General features: G+C 42.2%; 2 protein-coding genes across 2 annotated transcripts; both read right to left on the reverse strand.

The window, feature by feature from the left end:
• Positions 1–7681: 7681 nt before the first annotated feature.
• On the reverse strand, positions 7682–12448 carry LOC308324292 (parvalbumin beta-like). Its single transcript, XM_080776302.1, has 5 exons — positions 12361–12448; positions 11454–11520; positions 11197–11329; positions 9798–9907; positions 7682–7973 (listed from the first exon to the last, which is right to left on the reverse strand). Exons 2-5 carry the CDS (start codon positions 11512–11514, stop codon positions 7948–7950), a joined length of 330 nt encoding a protein of 109 aa, XP_080632428.1. The 5' UTR covers positions 11515–11520; positions 12361–12448; the 3' UTR covers positions 7682–7947.
• A 2458-nt stretch (positions 12449–14906) lies between these two features.
• On the reverse strand, positions 14907–19946 carry LOC308324293 (parvalbumin beta-like). Its single transcript, XM_080776303.1, has 5 exons — positions 19866–19946; positions 18554–18618; positions 17202–17334; positions 16292–16401; positions 14907–15222 (listed from the first exon to the last, which is right to left on the reverse strand). The coding sequence occupies exons 2-5, from the start codon at positions 18606–18608 to the stop codon at positions 15197–15199; spliced, it is 324 nt and encodes a 107-aa protein (XP_080632429.1). The 5' UTR covers positions 18609–18618; positions 19866–19946; the 3' UTR covers positions 14907–15196.
• Between the last annotated feature and the right edge of the window lie 1307 nt (positions 19947–21253).

Here is a 21253-nt window from a genome sequence, read left to right on the forward strand (position 1 = left end):
TTTGGAAAAGGCGGAGCAAATCTTTGAATGTATATGTTATTTCAGAGCGAACGTTTTTAACTCAAAACTTTGCTTCTGGTGGGTCCCTGGAACAACATATTTTCAGATGGGGGTCTGCGGCGGGGGGCCTTCACATGAAAAAGGTTGAGCACCACTGACATAAAAAAACTTTCTTTTTATTGGCCTCAGTCCTAAAACCAGTTTCTAGTTTTCTGGCAAAAACACTGTTTCTATATCAGTGATTCTCAAACTATTTTATGTCAAGGACCCCAAACATTATGTAATTGGCTGCCGACCCGCCCCCATCTGAAAGTATGTTGTTCCAGGGACCCCCACCCCATTTTTGTGACTTTTCTAAAATAGCCGATCTACGAGATCATAGATCTCGTAGATCTGCTATTTTTCAACAGCTAAAGTAAAAAAGAAATAATGGATAAACGTGGTTAAATGGTAAGACGACACAGATGTGTTCCAGGTCTTAATGGCTTAAGCATTATTCCAGAGAGAGAGAGAGAGAGAGAGAGAGAGAGAGAGAGAGAGAGAGAGAGAGAGAGAGAGAGAGTGTCAGTGACTGCGGCGCTTTCAATGAAGGTTATTTTTATCACCATCATCATTGTCGTCGCTGCTGCTTTGAAAATGAGCTTTGTGTGTGTGTGTGTGTGTGTGTGTGTGTGTGTGTGTGTGTGTGTGTGTGTGTGTGTGTGTGAGGGGTGTGTGCAATCACTGAGCTGCAGCGTGCATGCGCCTGTGTTGCCTCTGTTTGTGAGAGAAAAGAGCAACTATAAGTCTATGAAAACGGGTCATAATATGAACACAGACACAGACACGCACAAATTCATGTATTTGATCTCATCGCGACACGTTGTGAGCTTGTAGATCTGTATTCATATACATACAGTATATACGCGTGAATTCTTAAATGATGTGTCAAATAAATAGTTATGATTCTATTGTCTGAGTTAAATTAACACCAGGGTTGTATTGGTGTAGTTTTCTACTGCGTGCGCGTGCGCAGCCATTGATTGATCGATTGAAATATGTATTAACAGTTTGCAGAATTACAGTACATTTCAAGCACAAACGCAATACAAAGACTAACTGTGAGTGGACGACCCAATTAAGCATTACACTTGTTTACAACACAGTCCACCATGTTCAATTCATCAAAGATTAATTGAAAGATGAATGTACAGACAACGTACTGTTCATTCCACAATCTCCAAATGCTAGATTGAGTCTGGAACTATACACCTCCCGAAATCCGAGCTGCCATTTCCTTTCACTAACATATATTTAGAGCTTATTTTTTTTCATTTCATTTTCTGCTATAAGCAAACAAGCTATATTTATTTATGCTTAGATGATTTTGATTTATATTATGATAAATGTGCGCGACTGTAAAGACGAAGCGGAAGTGAGGAGGAGGCTCCACTTCCGCTTTACATAATAGTCTTGTGTAGCCAGACAACTATTCCACAATCTCCGAATGCTATATAGATTCTGGAACTATAGCCCCATGAGCTGAGTAAAGAAACTGCCATTTCCGTTCACGAAAATATATTTTAAAACATCTTTAAATTTTCTTTTTGTATTTTCTTTTGTGCTAATATACAGTATGCTTAGATTATTTCTATTTATATTAGAACATTTATGCTCGACTGTAAAGACTAAACGGAAGTGGGGAGGAGGCTCCACTTCTGCTTTATCACTCATGACAGCTCTTCCGTTGCTCCAGACTGTATGATGAAGCATTTGGAAATTGCGAGACTCAACAGTCTGGTAACGCGAGACTACGCTTTACATCATGATGATGCGTGATGGAAGCATTTGGAACTTGCGAGAGGCATTTCAGTCTGGCAATGCGAGACAAGGCTGTGGCTGTGTGTAACGTGGACCTCAACGAAGGAAACGCTTCCATGAATAAATAAATGGCCGCTGTTGGTGTTTCCTCGTCGTCGGTTCCTCTTGTGTCTATCTCTATCCCACTAAGACCGGGACAGCATCTGTGTCACGTTACATTTGAAACACTAAGACCGGGACAGCATCTGTGTCACGTTACATTTGAAACACTAAGACCGGGACAGCATCTGTGTCACGTTACATTTGAAACACTAAGACCGGGACAGCATCTGTCTACTGTCTACATGTCGAAGTGTCCTTGGGCAAGACACTGAACCCCAAATTGCTCCCGATGTGCTGGTTGGTACCTTGCATGGCTTCCGCCGCAATCGGTGTGTGAATGGGTGAATGTAATGCACAATCTATGTAAATCACCTTGGATAAAGGCGCTATATAAATGCACCATTTACCATTTAACCAGATCTACAAGCTTTTTATTTATTTATATAGAAACCATGGCCTCAGGTCGTAAGGTGTTATTTGCCAACGGCGCTGGATGTATGGCCTCTCCTCTCCTCTGTCGTGACAACCGTTCCCCTCTCCCTCTCCGGCCCGGCCCGGGCCACACGAGCCACCCTGTCACCTGTAATGGGACACCGTTTGTGGGATACCCTTGTAAATCCCCACAGCTAGAGAGAGAGAGAGACATGGAGACGGCCGGCCGGACGCAGCAATCTATACAGTCAGACATATCTCTAAACAACAGCAGCACAATGACTGTACACTCTGGAGAGAAAATGACCAGTGAAAATGTGTTTCTTTAACTCTGGGAGGGTTTGAAGGGTTTACTATAAGTTCACACGCACAAGTTGAATTAATACATTGAACAGAAACCTCTTATTTCCGTATTTTAAAATCCTGCAAAGTCATAAAACCACACGTGATGATGACAATTTACATTGGGAGTGAGGCTGCAGTTCTGATTATAATGGGAAGTGCATGCCATAGTTTTGGAGCCAGAAGGGAGAAGAGTTTGGGACGTGTGGAGCATTGTCCCTGCGTTTTTAGTGAAGGTACTTCCAGCTTCCCTGCGTTGGCTGATCTGAGTGCACGGGAGGGTTCGATCATACTTGCAAGATATGGGGGAGCGTTACCTTTGGTTGCTTTGAATTAAAGCAACGGCGGCGTTGGCTTAGGGATAGAGTGGCCGGATGGTAACCGCAAGGTTGCCAGTTCGAACCCAGGCTCCCCCACAGTTGGTGTCGTAGTGTCCTTGAGCAAGACACTGAACCCCCCACATTGCTCCTGATGTGCTGGTTGGTGCCTTGCATGGTTTCCGCTGCCATCGGTGTGTGAATGGGTGAATGTAATGCCCAACCTATGTAAAGTGCCTTGGATAAAGGCGCTATATAAATGCACCATTTACCATTTATAGAGGTTGCTAGTTTTTCAGAGGACAGGGTTCTGGGTCTTTGCTGTCAAAGCCTGTATCTGCCAAAGCTTAAGGGAAAAAAATAAACACTTTGTCTCAACGGTGAAATTGTTTTTCAGCAAGTTTATTTGCTCAGTAGCCTACTGCCCTCCTTTGCTTTTGTAGCAAATAGATCCTTCTGAACAGAACCATTTTCCACTGCAAATAATTAATACATATAATAGACCACAGACATAAACAAGTCTTGCCACAGACACATTTGGCCAGCATCAGAGGCAGAGTTTTGTACTCGGTGTAGGCAGCGACCAGGAGCCAATGGAGAAAGCAGAGCAGGGGGGAGACGTGAGAATTGTGGCTGGTTGAATGAAGACCAAGCAAGCTGCGGCATTCTGGATCAATTGGAGAGTCTTAAGTGCACCAGTAAGGAGAGACATCAGACATCAGTCAAGCTTTCATATGACTGATGTTCTGGACAGACCTCACTCCCTGTAATCCTGAGTGCTACTCTCCCTCTGCCAACCTGGGGAGAGCCCTGAACTGAGCTCATGCTTCCACCAATGCATGAGGAGTTGGACATTCCAACCAGTTCCTTTTCCCCTCCATCAGGCGCCCCGGCTGGCCAGGGGGAGGCAGTATAGAGACCAGTTCCTTTCCCCTCCATCAGGCGCCCAGGCTGGCCAGGGGGAGGCAGTTTAGAGACCAGGATTATTGCATGTTAGAAAGGCCCTTCCACCAACCCCACCTATAGGGTATGGGTGCTGACGACGTACATTACAAACATTTTTCAAACGATTGTAGTGGAGTAAAAGTTAAATATTTGTCTCTGAGAGTTGAAGTATAGTATACTGGAATATTGAATATTGGCAGTACTTGTGTAAATGTAGGCTGTGTACTGTCCACTACATGTGTACTGTCCACTGTGTACTGTCCACTGTGTACTGTGCACTGTGTACTGTCCACCTACAGGTGTCTCAGGTAGCCTATCAACTCCTTCACATCCGCTTTCCTGGAGGTTCTCTCTCTCTCTCTCTCTCTCTCTCTCTCTCTCTCTCCTCTTGAACTTGGACTCCGGGCAGCGCTGCAGGGAGAGAGAGAAACCCTATCATTGTTCTGGACGCGGGTCGGGTCAGCTCGGCGTGCAAAACAAAGCACAGTGCAGTGCATCATGGACACCGGATCAACCCTATGATGTCATCATGATACCTCTGTAAAGCCCGGCTATATACGGTTACCGCCGGCCGATCATTTATTCATTTACATTTGCTAATTTTCTTTAACGAGAAGAGACAGACAGAGCCTCTAGTGGTATCTGGACATGGCTGGCTTTAGATCATCTGTCTCAGGGAGGAACAGTGAGTGACCTGTCCCGGACGAGGCCTATTAGCAATGGTGCAAAGTAACTAAGTAGATGTAGCCTACTCAAGTACTGTACTTCAAGGAGTAGTTCACCAAAATAGTTATTATCAATTACACACCCCATAACCGCATAACGCCTTGAATGTACAGAGATTTAATTATTTTAATTCCTTTTTTACATTTTCTTATCCCACATTTTTGTAACCCATCCGTCACCCGGTGCCAATTACCTAAGCTGTCTGTGCCATCCTGGGGAGAGCCCCGAACTGAGCTCATATTTCCTTCAGCAGGAGGAGTGCAGCAGGCAGCTTCTTTCTTTTCCCCGGTTGGACGTATAGCACCTGCAAAGGAACACGATGTTCTATAACCAGTTCCTTTTCCCTCTATCAGGCTGGCCAGGGGGAGGCAGTATAAGTTCCTAGAGACCTGCGGATGGCGGATTTAACCGTGGTTGCCGCGGGTAACCGCAGTTGCAGCTGGTTACAATTTATTACTTGCGCAAGCAGAGCGTGCAACTAATTGTTTCCGTCCAGTGCTTCGATGCGTATGTCGCCGTTTGATGTGTATGCGCCGTGCCAGCGTATGACGTAATGACTACCTGTGCTTGATATGGCAGTGGTGTCAGATTACATACATGTATACATACAGTAGGAGCATTACCTTTAATCCTCCCAACACTAAAACATATCGAAAGCCGTCACTCATCCGTATTAATTACAACATTACGTTACACCTTTTTTACCTCCAAAAACTAGGTACGTGCATGGCTAAACCTAATAATTCAATATTTCAAACGTTCTTTCACAGATAACCTAAGATTTGACAGTTTGTAGCGGTCGACAGTATAGGCTACTTGCCAGCTCTGCTTCCGCACTTGTGTGCAACAAGCAAGTAGGCACTCGACAGATTGCAGTTCTAGTTATTAATTAATATTGGATAAACCGCGGGTGAAATAATGCGGGAAATAAATGAATGGCATCTATCTATATAGGCTTATTAGGCTTATACTGCTTTTAAAACGCACAAAATATCGGCGTACAGTATATAATCCCATAATTATGCTTACCTGCGCTGCTCGTGGTTGGCGGATGGTGCGGTTAATATAAATAGGATGATATAATTAATGCGGTTGGATAATGGGAGGACAGTCAGTGGCTTTGTGGTTAGGGTGTCCGCCCTGAAACTGGGAGGTCGGGGTTCGAGGACCCGGTGCCTCCCTGCTTGGCACTCCGCATCGATGGGTTGTATTGAGGGGTCAAATCAACTAACAAATTTCACTGCGGTAACGTGTGTGACAAATCGAAATTGATACCAATGATTTTGTACTCAAAATCATTTTTTGTACTCAAATACATTTTGAATACCGGACCTTCACTTGTACACTTGTAACAGCACTGTTTCTACATTTGTGTTTTGATACTTTAAAAAAACTGTGATACTTTTACTTAAAATGTGAGTAGGCCTACTTGACTCCATCATCCAGTTTTGCCATGTCCTCAGAAATGAATCATGCACAGAGCTTAGTATATTTGTTCTGAATATTGTTTTCTATATAAGTAGCCTGTTTTACATCTGATTAACCCTGCAATTCAGTTGTTCATAAAAACCTTTGGAATTTCAAGGACCCCCAGTTTGATAATTGTGCATTTTAGGGACCCCCAAGTCATAATCCTATTTTTAAATTTATGTCACCTACACTGTGAGTGTTAATACAACCCTGAGAGTGTCCAAATGGGGTCCATTTGGTCACCATGATATAGCATTACACTTGTTTACAACAGGGTCCACCATTTTCAATTAATCTGAACATTTAGAGACCTATAGCGAAAATGAAATAAAAGTTCATTGAATGAACCGGAGCGTGTGAGTTTGTGAATCAGAATCACCCTGTAAGGACTCATTCATTTTCAGCAATGAATGACTGAACATAATATTAGATTGGTGGTAAATAAGAAGGCTGCGTCTGTACCTTTTTACAGTCTATGGTCTTATACACTGGCCAGCAGTCAATGGGCTTTGTCGCCATCTTTTGGTCACTCAGGGTAGATGCAGGTAACCTCTGTCTGCCCGTAGACCAAAAAGCCTGATAATAATATGGGCCATCCCTCCCCCCTGTCCCAATGGGAGGTTCTCCTTTAGGTTTGTGGTTAAGACCTTTGACAGTGATCTAGTAGTGTCACTTTTCCGTGCGTGAGGCATGGGTTTGAGTCCTGGGCGTTACACCACCACCACCACTGGAGGTTATATGATTGGTTGGTTGGTTATATGATTTTATTTCATTGTTTGTGTTATTTGCTGTCCTGTTTGAGATCAATTGTACAGGCTTATATAGCACGTCAAACCAATGTGAATGGTTGAAATGATTTTTTTTAAATTATAGGCCTAAATTATGTTTTATTCGTTATAGTGCGCTTTTAAGTGCACAGAATGAAAGATTGGACATCCGATGGCAGCATTATATAGGAATAATATATAGGATTGATTGGATTTCACATGGTATAGGGAATAGTGGAGGGAAGTAATGAAAAGTGGGCACCTCTAAAATGTGCTATTTTGTGCAAAATGATAAAAAATATATTTGAAAAATCAAACCCGTGTGAAGTGAGGGGCGCTCTTATCATCGTACATCATCAGCTGTATTTAGGAGGGGCTAGCGCCCCTCAAAATAGTCTTTAGTGCTTATTTGAAAATGCACAGTTCCATTATCAGATGTACCCTTTAACTTCTTGTTTATGCCCAAAAGGTTTGGATAAACCGCTTTCGTGGCATTTGTAACAATTGTAGAAATATCAGACCTGTACATTACTTGAGACCGTTTTCCAATATATATTTTTAAACCAAATGGCAAATTTTACATCAAGGTACCCACTCTTGCAGGTGTGTGTGTGTGTGTGTGTGTGTGTGTGTGTGTGTGTGTGTGTGTGTGTGTGTGTGTGTGTGTGTGTGTGTGTGTGTGTGTGTGTGTGTGTGTGTGTGTGTGTGTGTGTGTGTGTGTGTGTGTGTGTGCACATGCCTCCTACATGTCTACATTCAGGGGAAAATAACTCCATAAAATCCGTAGCAAAAGAATATTTATTCCTTTTTTTGTAACATCATCTGTTCCTGGAAAGTGCATGGTATATAGATTTTCTTTTTTACATAAGGCAAAAGTCATCTTTTAAGACATGAACACAACAATTCACAGTCATCGTCATGGACGCTGCAGGGTGTGTGTGTTGCATAGCAGAGGAGAAGCGTAAGGTATTTATGTATAAAAATCATTTCATATTGGAGGTCGTGTCCAGGTCGTGTCCAGGTCCAGGTCCATCAGGGGGCGCCGTTTATGCCTTCACCATCGCAGAGAACTCTGCACACAAAACAAATCATTCACCATGTTAATTGCATAGCTGCGTCAGAGCAGGGTTTCTCAAAGTGAGTGACGTGGCACCCCATAGGGCAGTGTTTCCCAAAGTGGGGTCCAGGAGGTCCCCAGTGGTCCTTGAGGGAGTTCCAGGGGGTCCCCAGCTAAATGATAGTTTGACCAAATGATAGTTTGGAACCAAATGGACCCAAATGGACCCAAATGGACCTGAGAGTGTATGGAAACAAATGGACCATCTGGTTCCATTTGTACACTCTCTAAGTTAAATTTACATTGATTTTACAATATAATTGGGGGCCCCAGAGATATAGAAATGCCATTAAAAATGGGGGTCCGTAGACTAACACTGAAATGAAAATGGTTGAGAATCACTGCTAGAGCAGAAAAAACTTCTCTTAAGGGTGGTCCCTTGTCCTCTTAAGCCTGGATGGAGACAGAACTGTGTACCATCGATGCTATAGAGCCTGGATGGAGACAGAACTGTGTACCATCGATGCTATAGAGCCTGGATGGAGACAGAACTGTGTACCATCGATGCTATAGAGCCTGGATGGAGACAGAACTGTGTACCATCGATGCTATAGAGCCTGGATGGAGACAGAACTGTGTACCATCGATGCTATAGAGCCTGGATGGAGACAGAACTGTGTACCATCGATGCTATAGAGCCTGCATAAAGAAATAACTGTGTACCATCGATGCTATTGAGCCTGGATGGAGACAGAACTGTGTACCATCGATGCTATAGAGCCTGGATGGAGACAGAACTGTGTACCATCGATGCTATAGATAGAGCCTGGATGGAGACAGAACTGTGTACCATCGATGCTATAGAGCCTGGATGGAGACAGAACTGTGTACCATCGATGCTATAGAGCCTGGATGGAGACAGAACTGTGTACCATCGATGCTATAGAGCCTGGATGGAGACAGAACTGTGTACCATCGATGCTATAGAGCCTGGATGGAGACAGAACTGTGTACCATCGATGCTATAGAGCCTGGATGGAGACAGAACTGTGTACCATCGATGCTATAGAGCCTGGATGGAGACAGAACTGTGTACCATCGATGCTATGGAGCCTGGATGGAAACAGAACTGTGTACCATCGATGCTATAGAGCCTGGATGGAGACAGAACTGTGTACCATCGATGCTATAGAGCCTGGATGGAGACAGAACTGTGTACCATCGATGCTATAGAGCCTGGATGGAGACAGAACTGTGTACCATCGATGCTATAGAGCCTGGATGGAGACAGAACTGTGTACCATCGATGCTATAGAGCCTGCATAAAGACAGAACTGTGTACCATCGATGCTATAGAGCCTGGATGGAGACAGAACTGTGTACCATCGATGCTATAGAGCCTGGATGGAGACAGAACTGTGTACCATCGATGCTATAGAGCCTGGATGGAGACAGAACTGTGTACCATCGATGCTATAGAGCCTGGATGGAGACAGAACTGTGTACCATCGATGCTATAGAGCCTGGATGGAGACAGAACTGTGTACCATCGATGCTATGGAGCCTGGATGGAGACAGAACTGTGTACCATCGATGCTATAGAGCCTGGATGGAGACAGAACTGTGTACCATCGATGCTATAGAGCCTGGATGGAGACAGAACTGTGTACCATCGATGCTATAGAGCCTGGATGGAGACAGAACTGTGTACCATCGATGCTATAGAGCCTGGATGGAGACAGAACTGTGTACCATCGATGCTATAGAGCCTGGATGGAGACAGAACTGTGTACCATCGATGCTATAGAGCCTGGATGGAGACAGAACTGTATACCGTACCATCGATGCCGATCTTTCCGTCTCCGTCGCTGTCTCCGGCGTTCAGGAAGGCCTTGGTCTCCGCGTCGGTGAGAGCGCGCGCACCTTTGTTGAAATTCTGCAGGAACAGTCTGGAGGACAACGGAAATAAATGTAATGGAAAGTAGTTAGAGTCAATATAAGAAATTATAAGAGTCAAAGCTATAGCAAATGGCTTCATAGGATCATATAGGAAAGGTTGGCTTGCTGTCCCTATATATATATAAGCAAAGATAAACGTGCATTTAGTTTTTTATGCACCACATATATAGGTATCTGGAACATTAAACTCCCAGAAAACTGCAGGTCTGCATGCCACTCATTTATTTTAAACAAAAGTGTTGTAACTAAGTACATTTACCTAACAGTTTTGATATATTTTTTACTTTACTTGAGTATTTCCAATTTTCTGTATACTTTTACTTCTCTCAGAGGCAAATATTGTACTTTTACTCCACTTTTTGAAAACATTAGTTACTAGTTTTATTTACTTTTATTAGATTTAGAATATTATTACAAAACATACCCACTTCAGCCATACATAACATTTCGGCATTTAAAAATAGCTGATCTGCAAGCTCACAATGTGTCGTCATGTGACACATTGTGAGCTTGTAGTTTAATATAGAGAGATGGTACATTCTGCATAATGAGTATAGGCCTATACTTTCTACTTTTGGTACTTTAAGCATTCGTGTGCGCCATTATTTTTTTTCTTTTTACTTTTACTCGAGTAAATTTTTTTATTCCAGATTTTTTTTAGCTGTAACAGAGTATTTCTACATTGCAGTATTGATACTTTTACTATGAGTACTTTTTCCACCACTTTTTAAAACACAACTAAACATTTCTGCCTTTGATTGAATTATTTAAAAATGTGTATTTTATTTTCTCACTTAGTTTCTGCACTGAAACTGTATACCGGTTGTTAATTAGTTTACCTCTTTTATTTTATGCATCCTAATTTAATTTTATAATTGCGTTTCCTTTGCTTGATATTCTGCGTATAAAGCACATTGAATTGCTACTTGTTGCTGAAAACAGCCTTGCCATTATGCGCTATTCCCATGCATGTTACGCACATTACGCACGACTTTACGCATGTGGATACATTGAGCATTTTGAACTTATACTGTCGCCTGCTAAAAATAACTGCATTTATACTGTCGCCTGTCAACAATAACTATACATTTATACTGTCGCCTGCCAACAAGAACTACATTTCAAGCTTAATTCTCATGGTAGAAACATCGACTCCAGAAGAGTCATTTAATTGTTACGCACTTTGCTCATGGGATACTGTGGGCATGATAAACAGAGCTCAGTGGTGGTGAATGGTGCGTTTTGTCGTGTCCATTAAAACTATAAGCGTGTTATTTACTTGAGTTCATCCTCCTCAATGAAGCCGCTGGCGTCCTGGTCGATGATGGAGAAAGTTTTCTTCACGTCAGCGTCCGTCTTTCCCGTCAGGCCCACGGCGGCGAAGAACTTCTTGTGGTCGAAAGAATCAGCGGCTGAAAAGTGGTGATGATGCAGCAGATGTTACAAGATGCCTTTAAGCTATAAGTATACCTAACATCACACATGATTTGAGTGTTGTTTGGTAAGTTAAAGGGTTCATTTTAGGCTAGAGCCTACCTTTGCATCCGTCCAGGGCTGCAGTGATGGCGGCATCAGTGAGTATTCCGGTGAAGGCCATTTCGATCTGGGAGAAAAACATGACAATTAGAGAGGATAACTTTGTCTGGGTGAAAACACCGCATGGTGGGGAACCTAAATAGTAAATATAATGTTCCTGAATCCTATCCTTTAATATTCCCACATTTTGGAATCGTATACCAATTAGTATAGGCGTAGACCTACTTGGGCTACAATATAGTTTGTTTTATTCCAATTCATTATTTTAAGATTATGTGGATCATCATCATCGCCATCTATTTAATTGAGTCTGTTAAAGTCATCACTTACATTTTAAACATTCAATGAATCACTATTTGCGCTTTAAAAACGTCGCCAAATGAATGATGTTTCCATTACCAACCGAATATGGTATATATAGCCTACATTTCAGAATCCATTCCCCAGCCATAACAAACAATAAACTCCAATTAATCCACTTTACAGAGCTATGTGAAAACTGTAGTATTTATTTGGGGAAGCCGAGACAGGCTTATAGACTCTCCCTCCCTGCATGCTGCTTGCGGAGGGCAGCTGCTGCCTCCCTTTCCCCTGCCTGCATGCTGCTGTGGTAGGCTACGTGTCTCCTCCTCGTAAATCTCTGACTGTCTGTCCTATAGTCCTCTCCGCATCGCATGTCAGGCTCCGCTCCTCCATAAAGCAGAAACCAAACCCAGCATCTTTTCGGCCTGTTGTAGTCGGAGTCCTCTTTCAGAAGAAGAAGCCAGATATGCATAAGAAAACGCTATACATTTTTCTGCGAGGCGCCCATGTCGAGCCCGATGGATGCTGCAGTGCTGGTGGTCCCCGTGGCCCGCCGGCCGGTCTTGGACTCTTATCCCTCCTTCATTACAAAAAGAAAACTCACCTCGTTTCTTTTGTCCTAGTAGAGATGGAGGATGAGGATGACACGGGGAAGACTTGGGAGTCGACTGCAGTGATCTTCCACCGTGATCCCCGTGACCTTTTTATACTTTTTTTCGGTCCACTGGAAATCCGAGGCATAAGCATAGCTGACACCACATCACGCCGATGAGAGACAAGGGAGAGGGGGTGTGCAATGCTGCGTGCACGGCGAAAATGTTGTCCACTAGCCAGACTAGAGGAAGACATTGCTTGCAGGTCTATTTTGGGGGTTTCCCCTAAATGAAGTCACTTAAAAGGTTGCGTTTGGAAGGAAAAAAGAATCCTCCCCAACGCTAAAGAATACACTGCACTGCTGATGACTGTGAATATAGGCTCAGAGAGCAATTGACACTTGCCAATTCCCCAGTGGATGAATGAAGAGAACAGCACGTATAGCATTTACTTATAGGAATAATAAGACCGTTTGCTTTGTTAGTATAGGCCTATATAGCTTTTCTTAATAATAAAGCTTTTGCTTTGTGTATAGGTAAGGTTACATGTCTGTAATTAGGCTATATGTTACACTTATAGCATTTCCATGACCATGTTTGGGATGTCAGAAACTTCTCTCCTTACTTTGAAGTGGAAGTATTTCTTGCGGAAAATTGAAGACTTTAATCAATGTCGTCGTGAATTTCCATTTTTTCTAAATAATGTATTAGTAGCCTACTTTCAATTATGTGTGTGAGATGCATCATGGTCTAAATCGCACACGTTCATAATGGGAAGCACGTTGTAATAACGACAATCTCCTGGAGGTGGCAGCAGCACTGTCCATTTGGAAGAGAGTCATATACTTTGTATTTATTTGTCTTTGAATAGTAGCCTAACTGATTGTAGCCTTCCCTGTTGTTCCTAGTCATCTGATAGGCTTCATGGTCCGTGGATTGCATTACAGACCAGTGTAGTCATGTAGTTGTGTGTTTTAGTAGTGTAAGCAGATAGCCTTGTTTGTGTTTTTTCACCCCTTTGATCATCAGATGCTTGTGTTTTGTCATTAGTGTGTTTCAACCATGGCTTTTTACATTCCATGCTAGGCCATTAGAAGAAACTGTGGCCTATATATATGCCACTACACCTGTCATATCGTACAATTGGGCTGCATGGCAATATATATTGGATATTATATCAATATGGTGATATGGGACTATATATGGGATTAATAGCAATAGCAAGTCTTTCCTATACTTTTTAACCTCCAATAAATAATGAGAATATAGAGCATATCAAACTTGCAGATCAGCTACTTTCTCCATTAGCGGCAAAATATAGTAGCCTATATTATCGCCGACGATATCGATATCGAGACATTTGATGAAAAATATCCAGATATTGATGATTTTGTCCCCCACTAAGCCATTCAAACCAGGGAAGCATCGGTGATGTCATTTTAGATTATTTTAGCGTTAGCTGTTAAAAAAATAATATTTGAGCTTGTATACATTTTATTCTTTTTGAACATTTTCTTGAAACATCTTGAAAGCGTGCGAAGAACTACTTATGATTTAGAAGGAATATAGTGTAAAGAAACGCCCTCAGGGCCTTGATGCATGCTGGGGCTAAAATGAGCGCTGTTGTAAGTGACACCCCTCGCCATGGGTTGGGTCGGGTGCACCAACCACCGCCCTGGCCTGCATGGCTGCCTGCAGCACCTTGTACAGTAGTGTGGAGCTGAAGGGTGCTTCGTGCTGATGCAACCAGAGGCTATTCATAGACCCAGACCAGAGAGAGAGAGAGAGAGAGTCTTCTCCTTCTCCTGTTCCTTCTCCTGCAGTTGCTGCTGGCCCAGCACTTTCTGTCTGAACCAGCAGCACTCTCTCTCTCTCTATCTCTGTCAGTCTCTCTCTCTCTCACTCCAGACTATAAAAAAACACCGTCCTCATGGCCAGTAGGACCTCCATGAGAGAACTATATCCCCCAACCAGGAGCAGTATGTGGATAAGCAGAGCCAGTGCAGGGCATCCCACCCCAGAGCTATATAATTATAGGCATGTAATGATATATGGTAAATCCATTAAGATCCATTCAAACCGGTGACAATTTGAATCGCGATTTGAATCGCAATTTGAATCGCGATGAAAACGGCAGAAGAAAATACTGGATCTTTCAGTAAGAAAGAGTTCCAGTTATTTGCTACCGTAATGGACAAGAGAAGAAAATTAAAAGAGAAAGAAAATGCTAGATTTGTGTAAGAGAAATAATTGAAATAAGTCTAATTACCGGTATTTTAATTATTTCCAGTAAATTTTTTGTCTGGAAAATAAAGGTTGTGTTTTATAAATCGAGAAGAACCGCATATCGTGAATTGAGTGAATCGTTACATGCCTATACGCCCTTCAGTTTTAGTCCTATTTTGGTCGTCTGAAATCGTTAAGTCTATAGTCTATAGTCTTAGTCGACTGAATATCACCATTTTGTTTTTAGTCTTTTAGTCTTCGTTTTAAGTCAACAAAATGAACATTGAAGGTAATATTACACACCAGAAGAGAACTAATAACAGGTCAGAAGTTACACCAAATGAGTATTTATTCCTGGTTATTCACTCTTCCTCAAAAGTGCATCATGTGAGGTGTACAGTTTTTGCACAATGCCATTATTTCTTAACATAAAAACAACACAGCTGGATAAACGGTAACAAATACACTCATGTGTTCAAATGTAGAGAAATTTGACTGCAGGCAATAAGATATAAAAAAATATTCTTTCAGCTGGTGAGTAGTGAGAGTGTTCTTGGAAGGAGTTTAGTTTTTACGGGTTCCATCGTGAAAAGTAGTGGGTCTTGGTTGGTCAGTGGACATTTATGACTTAACAAGCAGTGCGAACTCTGTGGGAAATGGAAAAGAAAAGAGAGAACGCCGTTAGTCTCCTGGGAAACAACTACATTCAATTCTTATGTCAAACCGTTTTGTATAAGTATAAGTAATAGTATATTCAAATTCTCATGTCAAATGTTTGTGTAAGTTGACTTAATGTGTTACAGGAAAAGTAAAGTACTATAAGTTAATGTATGCACAACTTACAGCTCGCTTCGTTCTCCACGTTTACAGAATGTAAACAGAAAACGCAGTGTTTGTGTGGGCTTGTCAGGCTTTCCTTTTCAGCCTATCAACTGACCATGAAGCACTTTGAACAGCTTCAGATATTCAACAATGACTGTTGTTTACATGCTAAAGACTTTTTTTGTTTAAAATCCAGTAGTTGTTTTAATGTAGGAAAACATTAGACGCTGCAGTGTTTGGGTTAGAACATATACTGATTGACAATGTCAATAAAGTTATGCTATTCCTCGATCGTAGTGCAATCACCTCTCTCCCTCAGGAGAGGCAGACAAGGGCCATAACACTTAAGGATCACAGCTTTAGAGCATATTATGTTTTTATCCATCCCTGATGGGCTTTCAATGGAGCGGCTAAGCTCATACAGCCCTACCAAGACCATTGTATCCACACTGTCGCTCAAAACAGAGTGATTTATTTGGGTCAAAGGTCAAATCAGCCATCACGTTTTCGAGAGATAAACATTTAGCTCGTGAAAACTAGTATGTTTAGTGCAAGTTCACTTGCATAGCCTACTTATTTAAGTTAATTTAAATAGCGCACTTCTAACTCAAGCCACCTGGCTGGCAAGTTGAAAGACTTCTCTTCAGTTTGATTCTTTGCGTAGTTGCACATGGGCAAAGATAGGGGGCAGTATAGGCTACCTGTATGCTGGGAAGCGCTTAAACTCCCAAGATTCTTTGAAATTATACTGGTATTATCTTCCTGGATTACTTTTTCTATGCATTTGATGTGTTACCTTGTGTTTGATGTGTTTTCCTTGCTTATAACTGCCTACATTGTGAATTGTAATGTTTTCTTTTATCCATATATAGTAAGAAGAGAAGAAGCGCTCACCATCCTGTCCGATCATGCCGTCACCATCCTCATCTCCAGCCTTGAGGAAAGCCTTGGTCTCTTTCTCGGTGAGTGCTCTTGCGCCAGCAGAGAAGTTCTGCAGGAACAGCCTATAGGAGAGGAGAACGGAGACACAGGAGAACGTTACCATCCAGACACCGTACAATAACTCCCATCACATCATGAACCCTATAGTGGCCCTATTCTAGTGAAAATAGCTGATCTAGCCGCTTGCAGGTCTGCTATTTTCGGCAGAGAGATCTGGTGTAGAGGTGGGGGCGAAAGGGAGCAAACCAAGTATAGAGCCCTGGGGGATGCCAGACCACTAAGTAAACAGGGTTGAATTAACTCCAAAGAGTGTCAATAAATATGGTCCCACATAGCGGAGCTATCTTACAGATCGATTTGTGAAGAAATATTGGGCAGAATTTGAACGTTTACGACAAACACCGCCTTGAGATGATTATGGTTTTTTTTTGCCTTTTAAATCATATAGCCAAATATGTAAATTGTGAACAACTATATGTGCAGGTGAACCCAGCACTTCAATATGGAGTGAATCGGATGCTACCCTTTGTAGACATGAGCTATGTTGTAACTTGTAAACATGAGCTATGCTGTAAACATGAGCTATGGCACATCTGTTGGTCAGCATTGTCCGAGATCTCTACAGCTCAGTGATGTATTTGTGTGTCCAACTGTCCATTTGAAGTGTGTCCATTTAAAGCTTGAACTATTTGCTGCTAAGTGTCTGCTTCCTTTGGGGCCCCCCCTGCTCCTCAATAGAGATCATTAGCTCAGTGATGTATGTATTGTCCGTGCAGTCCATTTAGATCGTATATTATTGTTGCTATTACAGCTCAGTGATGTATTTTGTGTCCATGGTTTTTAGATCTAAGTTTCTGCTTACTTGAGCTCCTCCTCCTCAATGAAGCCGGAGGCGTCCTGGTCAATGGTCGAGAAGGCCTTCTTCACCTCGTCTACGGACTTGCCGTTCAAGCCGCATGTGACGAAGAACTTCTTGTAGTCGAAGCTGTCGGCAGCTGCAATGCAACGCAACAACGTTTTGATCAACCGTGAGTGAGTGACTGAGCACAACCAATATAGTCCATATAAACAGCAAGGTATGGCAGAGTATGCCAATACAATATAACTTAAATACAATTGGGCGTGGTTGTATTTTGCCTCCCTGTTCTTCTATTGCAGACATTTGAATTTTAGAACGTGATGGTCGAGATTCAATGTATCCCCCCCCACCCCACCCCCCCCCCCCCCGAGCAAGCTGGGAGGCTCTATTAGCTCAATGGTATGTAAAACAAATGTCAGCACTTGTTTGTTTGTTTTTGCTCAGAAAACCGAGTTCAAATCCGGGGTGGAAGCGGAAAGTTAGGCTACATATAGCGCCATTATGTCGAGAAACACCAAAATAGAAACTAGTTGCACAAGCGGTTTTCTGCTACATGTGGTAATGTAATATTGGAATGCAGGTCAGGTGGGCGAAAATGTACACCCTCGGGGGGGTGGGGGCGAAAATGTACACCCTCGGGGGGTGGGGGCGAAAATGTACACCCTAGGGGTTGAAATTGTACACCCTTGGGGGTAGCTCTCGGTTTTGGGATTCTCCCAGGGTTTAAAGGTCAAATATGTTATGTATCACATATTATAAATTAATAAAATAAGTTAAGCTTCAAAGTTCTGAGTTGTCTTTTAAGTTGTTTCCTGAGAAACAACTTACTTACAACAAAAATACTCGCCTTTTACGATAAAAAATACTTCAGTGTCAATACTGCAATGTAGAAAAACAGACTAGAAGTCCGGAATTCAAAATGTAGGCCTACTTAAAGTACCAAAAGTAAAATAACTCATTGTGCAGAATTGTAGACCCGTTTCGCAAGTTTTCAAATGTATGAAAACATTATTTTGAAAATAGCAGATCTACAAGCTCAAGCAAGGGCTTGTGCATCGCATCCTTCGCGACACATTGTGAGCTTGTAGATTGGTTATTTTCCCTACATCTTAAACATTACATTTGTTGTATAATTCATGGTATTTCTTCGATATTTTTTTTTCTTTGATTCCTTCATCAAAATAAAAAAATCTTAGAATTCTGTTATTAATGAATGAAAATGATTGCTTTTTTTGGGGGGGGGAATGTTTTTTTTTAATGTTTTGAAATAATACCAATTAAATAAGTTTAATAAGTTTCATTAATAAGTAAAAAATTTAAAAATTGCAATGCATTTTAATAAAGCGTCCTCTTACCCGCACACTCGGCCAGGGCGGCCTTGATCTTAGCGTCGTCGAGTCCGAAAGCCATCTTTAATTATCTGAAAGAAATGTGGAAAGAGAGAAAGAGGTTTCGCGTTACATTATGAGCGCCATCATGTGGTCTGTCGTGGTACTACAGTACATACATCATATTTCTGTTAACCTGCACTCAAAGCCCTGTTTTGTTTTAGTGGGAAAATTCGGAAATTTTGTTTTGAAAACTTTTTTTGTTTTGTTTAAAGATGTTCAAAAACAACAAATGATGCTCTTGTGAGCTTGTTGATTGGCTGGGTGAAAAGTGATATAGTTTGAAATATTTTCACAATTATTGCTCTATATTATTACATGGCCCACATTGAGCTGGTTTGAAGTGGTTAAGATCAAGCTCAGTATGAATGCTGCATTGATCATGAAATGTCATGTCACAAAGTCACAATGACGTAAAATGGCTCACATGCATCCATAAATGCACTTTTGTCATTCCACTGACACATTTTAGAAATACATGTAAAAGTGTGTTTGAAAACAATATGCCATGCATGTGGAAGAGCAAGTATAGGCTATAGTTTAAAACCTGACTGTCAGTTTATGAAATGTAAATAAATGTAAACTTGAAATGCTTTAGAAAGTTATAGCTTAAAGCCTTGTATAGCTCTATAGCCTCCTCGTGTAGGCCTATACAGCCTAAAGATGTAACAATATGCAAGCACTGACTGTCTGTGCAGTTAATGAACTGCATGGCTAACATTAGCTGGCCAGGAGCAGGCGGGAAGGCCTAGTTAAATCTCAAACATGTCAGCTTCATTGCAACTGCGCATGCAGGGCGACCATAGTGTTGCCCTGCGGATAAATGCCAACCTCAGCACCAATGCCACTACAGTAATAACACAGGCCTAGATACGAAGCGAAGGCATGAAGTTAAAACACCCCGTGAGAGAGAGAGAGAGAGAGAGAGAGAGAGAGAGAGAGAGAGAGAGAGAGAGAGAGAGAGAGAGAGAGAGAGCGAGAGCTTTGGAAATGTCCTTTCCTCAAGAATAAATAGCAACTGAAATCATATCATCCACAAATGGTTGTTCCTTTCTCCAAAAACCGCAATTGGTCTCCTGTGTTGCTCCTGTTGAGATCCCAGGTAGTTTCTCTATTTTTTTATAGTCCAATGGTGTTTGAATTCTCCCAAGAAACCAAGACCCCTTTTCTTTCTTTTTTTCTTTCTTTCTTTTTTCAAAGTTTGAAGTCCTGCATCATGATCAATACCATCATCATCATCATCACCACCACCGACCAACATCCCAAAGAGAAGACTCACCTTGTTGCGCTGCGTTGAGGCGAGTGAAAACCAGAGGAAACTCTTGAGAAGTGAATGACACCCACCCTATCGTCCGGCCCTCCTTATATACCCCCCGGCAACACCATTTACAGCCCGGCCCGCCGCGAAGGCCTGAATCTGCGCGAAGGGGAAAAATGTGTCTAGTAGTAGCAAAGCTATTTTTGGGGGGGATCTGCATGCATGGGACGGGACGGGAAGGGGAAGGGGAGGGGGTCCTTCTCCTAAACCTAACACATGCAGGAGGCCACAGGTTGCTTTGCAGTTGCCATGTGTGTGTGCGCGCCTATCCGTGCGTGAGGCCTCCCCACCCCGCGCGTGAAACCCGAGAGACTACCCGGCCGGCGGTGAGGCGACCCACTAAAAAAAAGTGACTTCCTTTGAGGGGTGCGGGGACTTCTGAACATTTTGATTGATAAACGGTCTCTGAAACCAGGGGAATGTCTTGTATATTTGTATTTACGGGCCCCATGCTGCTCGGTTCGTCCGAGGTGATGGATGGGAGTTTTTCTTTTTTTTTGCACAGGAACTGCATGATTTATATTTGGCACGCACGTTGAGACATGAGGGCGATGCCACCAATGCCTATATTGGGGCATATATTAGGTTTCTAGGCTGTATCTCACTACCTGAAGCTTTTTCTTTACCTTAATGTGTGTGTGAGCACGCCACGCACGTACGTATACCTAAATAAATGGCATTTTTTACAGGTTTCGTATAGCAAATTGTAGAAATGTCAGACCTTCGATCATTGTCGAATGTTTAAACACGTTCCAATCATGTAACTTTGCTTTGGGCTACTCATAGGCCTATATATATATATATAAAGAATCTTTTTTGGCATTTTGTACAAAATAGCCAATTTTACATGCAGGTGCCCATTATAGTGCCCATGCTATCCTGTTGCCCAACCAATGAACTAATATAAAATCAAAGAAATTCCATATACATTAGGCTATCAAACAAATGTTTAATGAGAAGTATAGTGAAAATAGCATACAAGCTCACAACCTTGCAATTAAGCTGCTATATATTTTCACTAATTTGAGTCCCGCGGGAAAACGTCTAGGTAGTAGGCCTACATTTATTGTTTTGGCCTTGAGCTAAAAGTTTGGGAAGCAGAACCATATAGCTCTGTGGACGCACTGCACTTTGAATTGATCCCAGATGGGCCAGTCCAGACTGGAGGCTATATAGCCACATGCCAGCCAGGCCAGCAGGTATAGTTGATACCGGCCGCATTGGATCTATAAACCCAGTAAAATGGGCATGCATAATATCTTAAAAGCATGCAAAGCAAGCAGTAAATTTAGTCCTGTAAAAATGCCATCCCCGCGCGGCGGGGTGATTAAGAGCGTAACACGGTCCGT

This window comes from Protomyctophum bolini (assembly GCF_963924005.1).
Source record: "Protomyctophum bolini genome assembly, chromosome: 11".
Lineage (NCBI taxonomy): Eukaryota > Metazoa > Chordata > Actinopteri > Myctophiformes > Myctophidae > Protomyctophum > Protomyctophum bolini.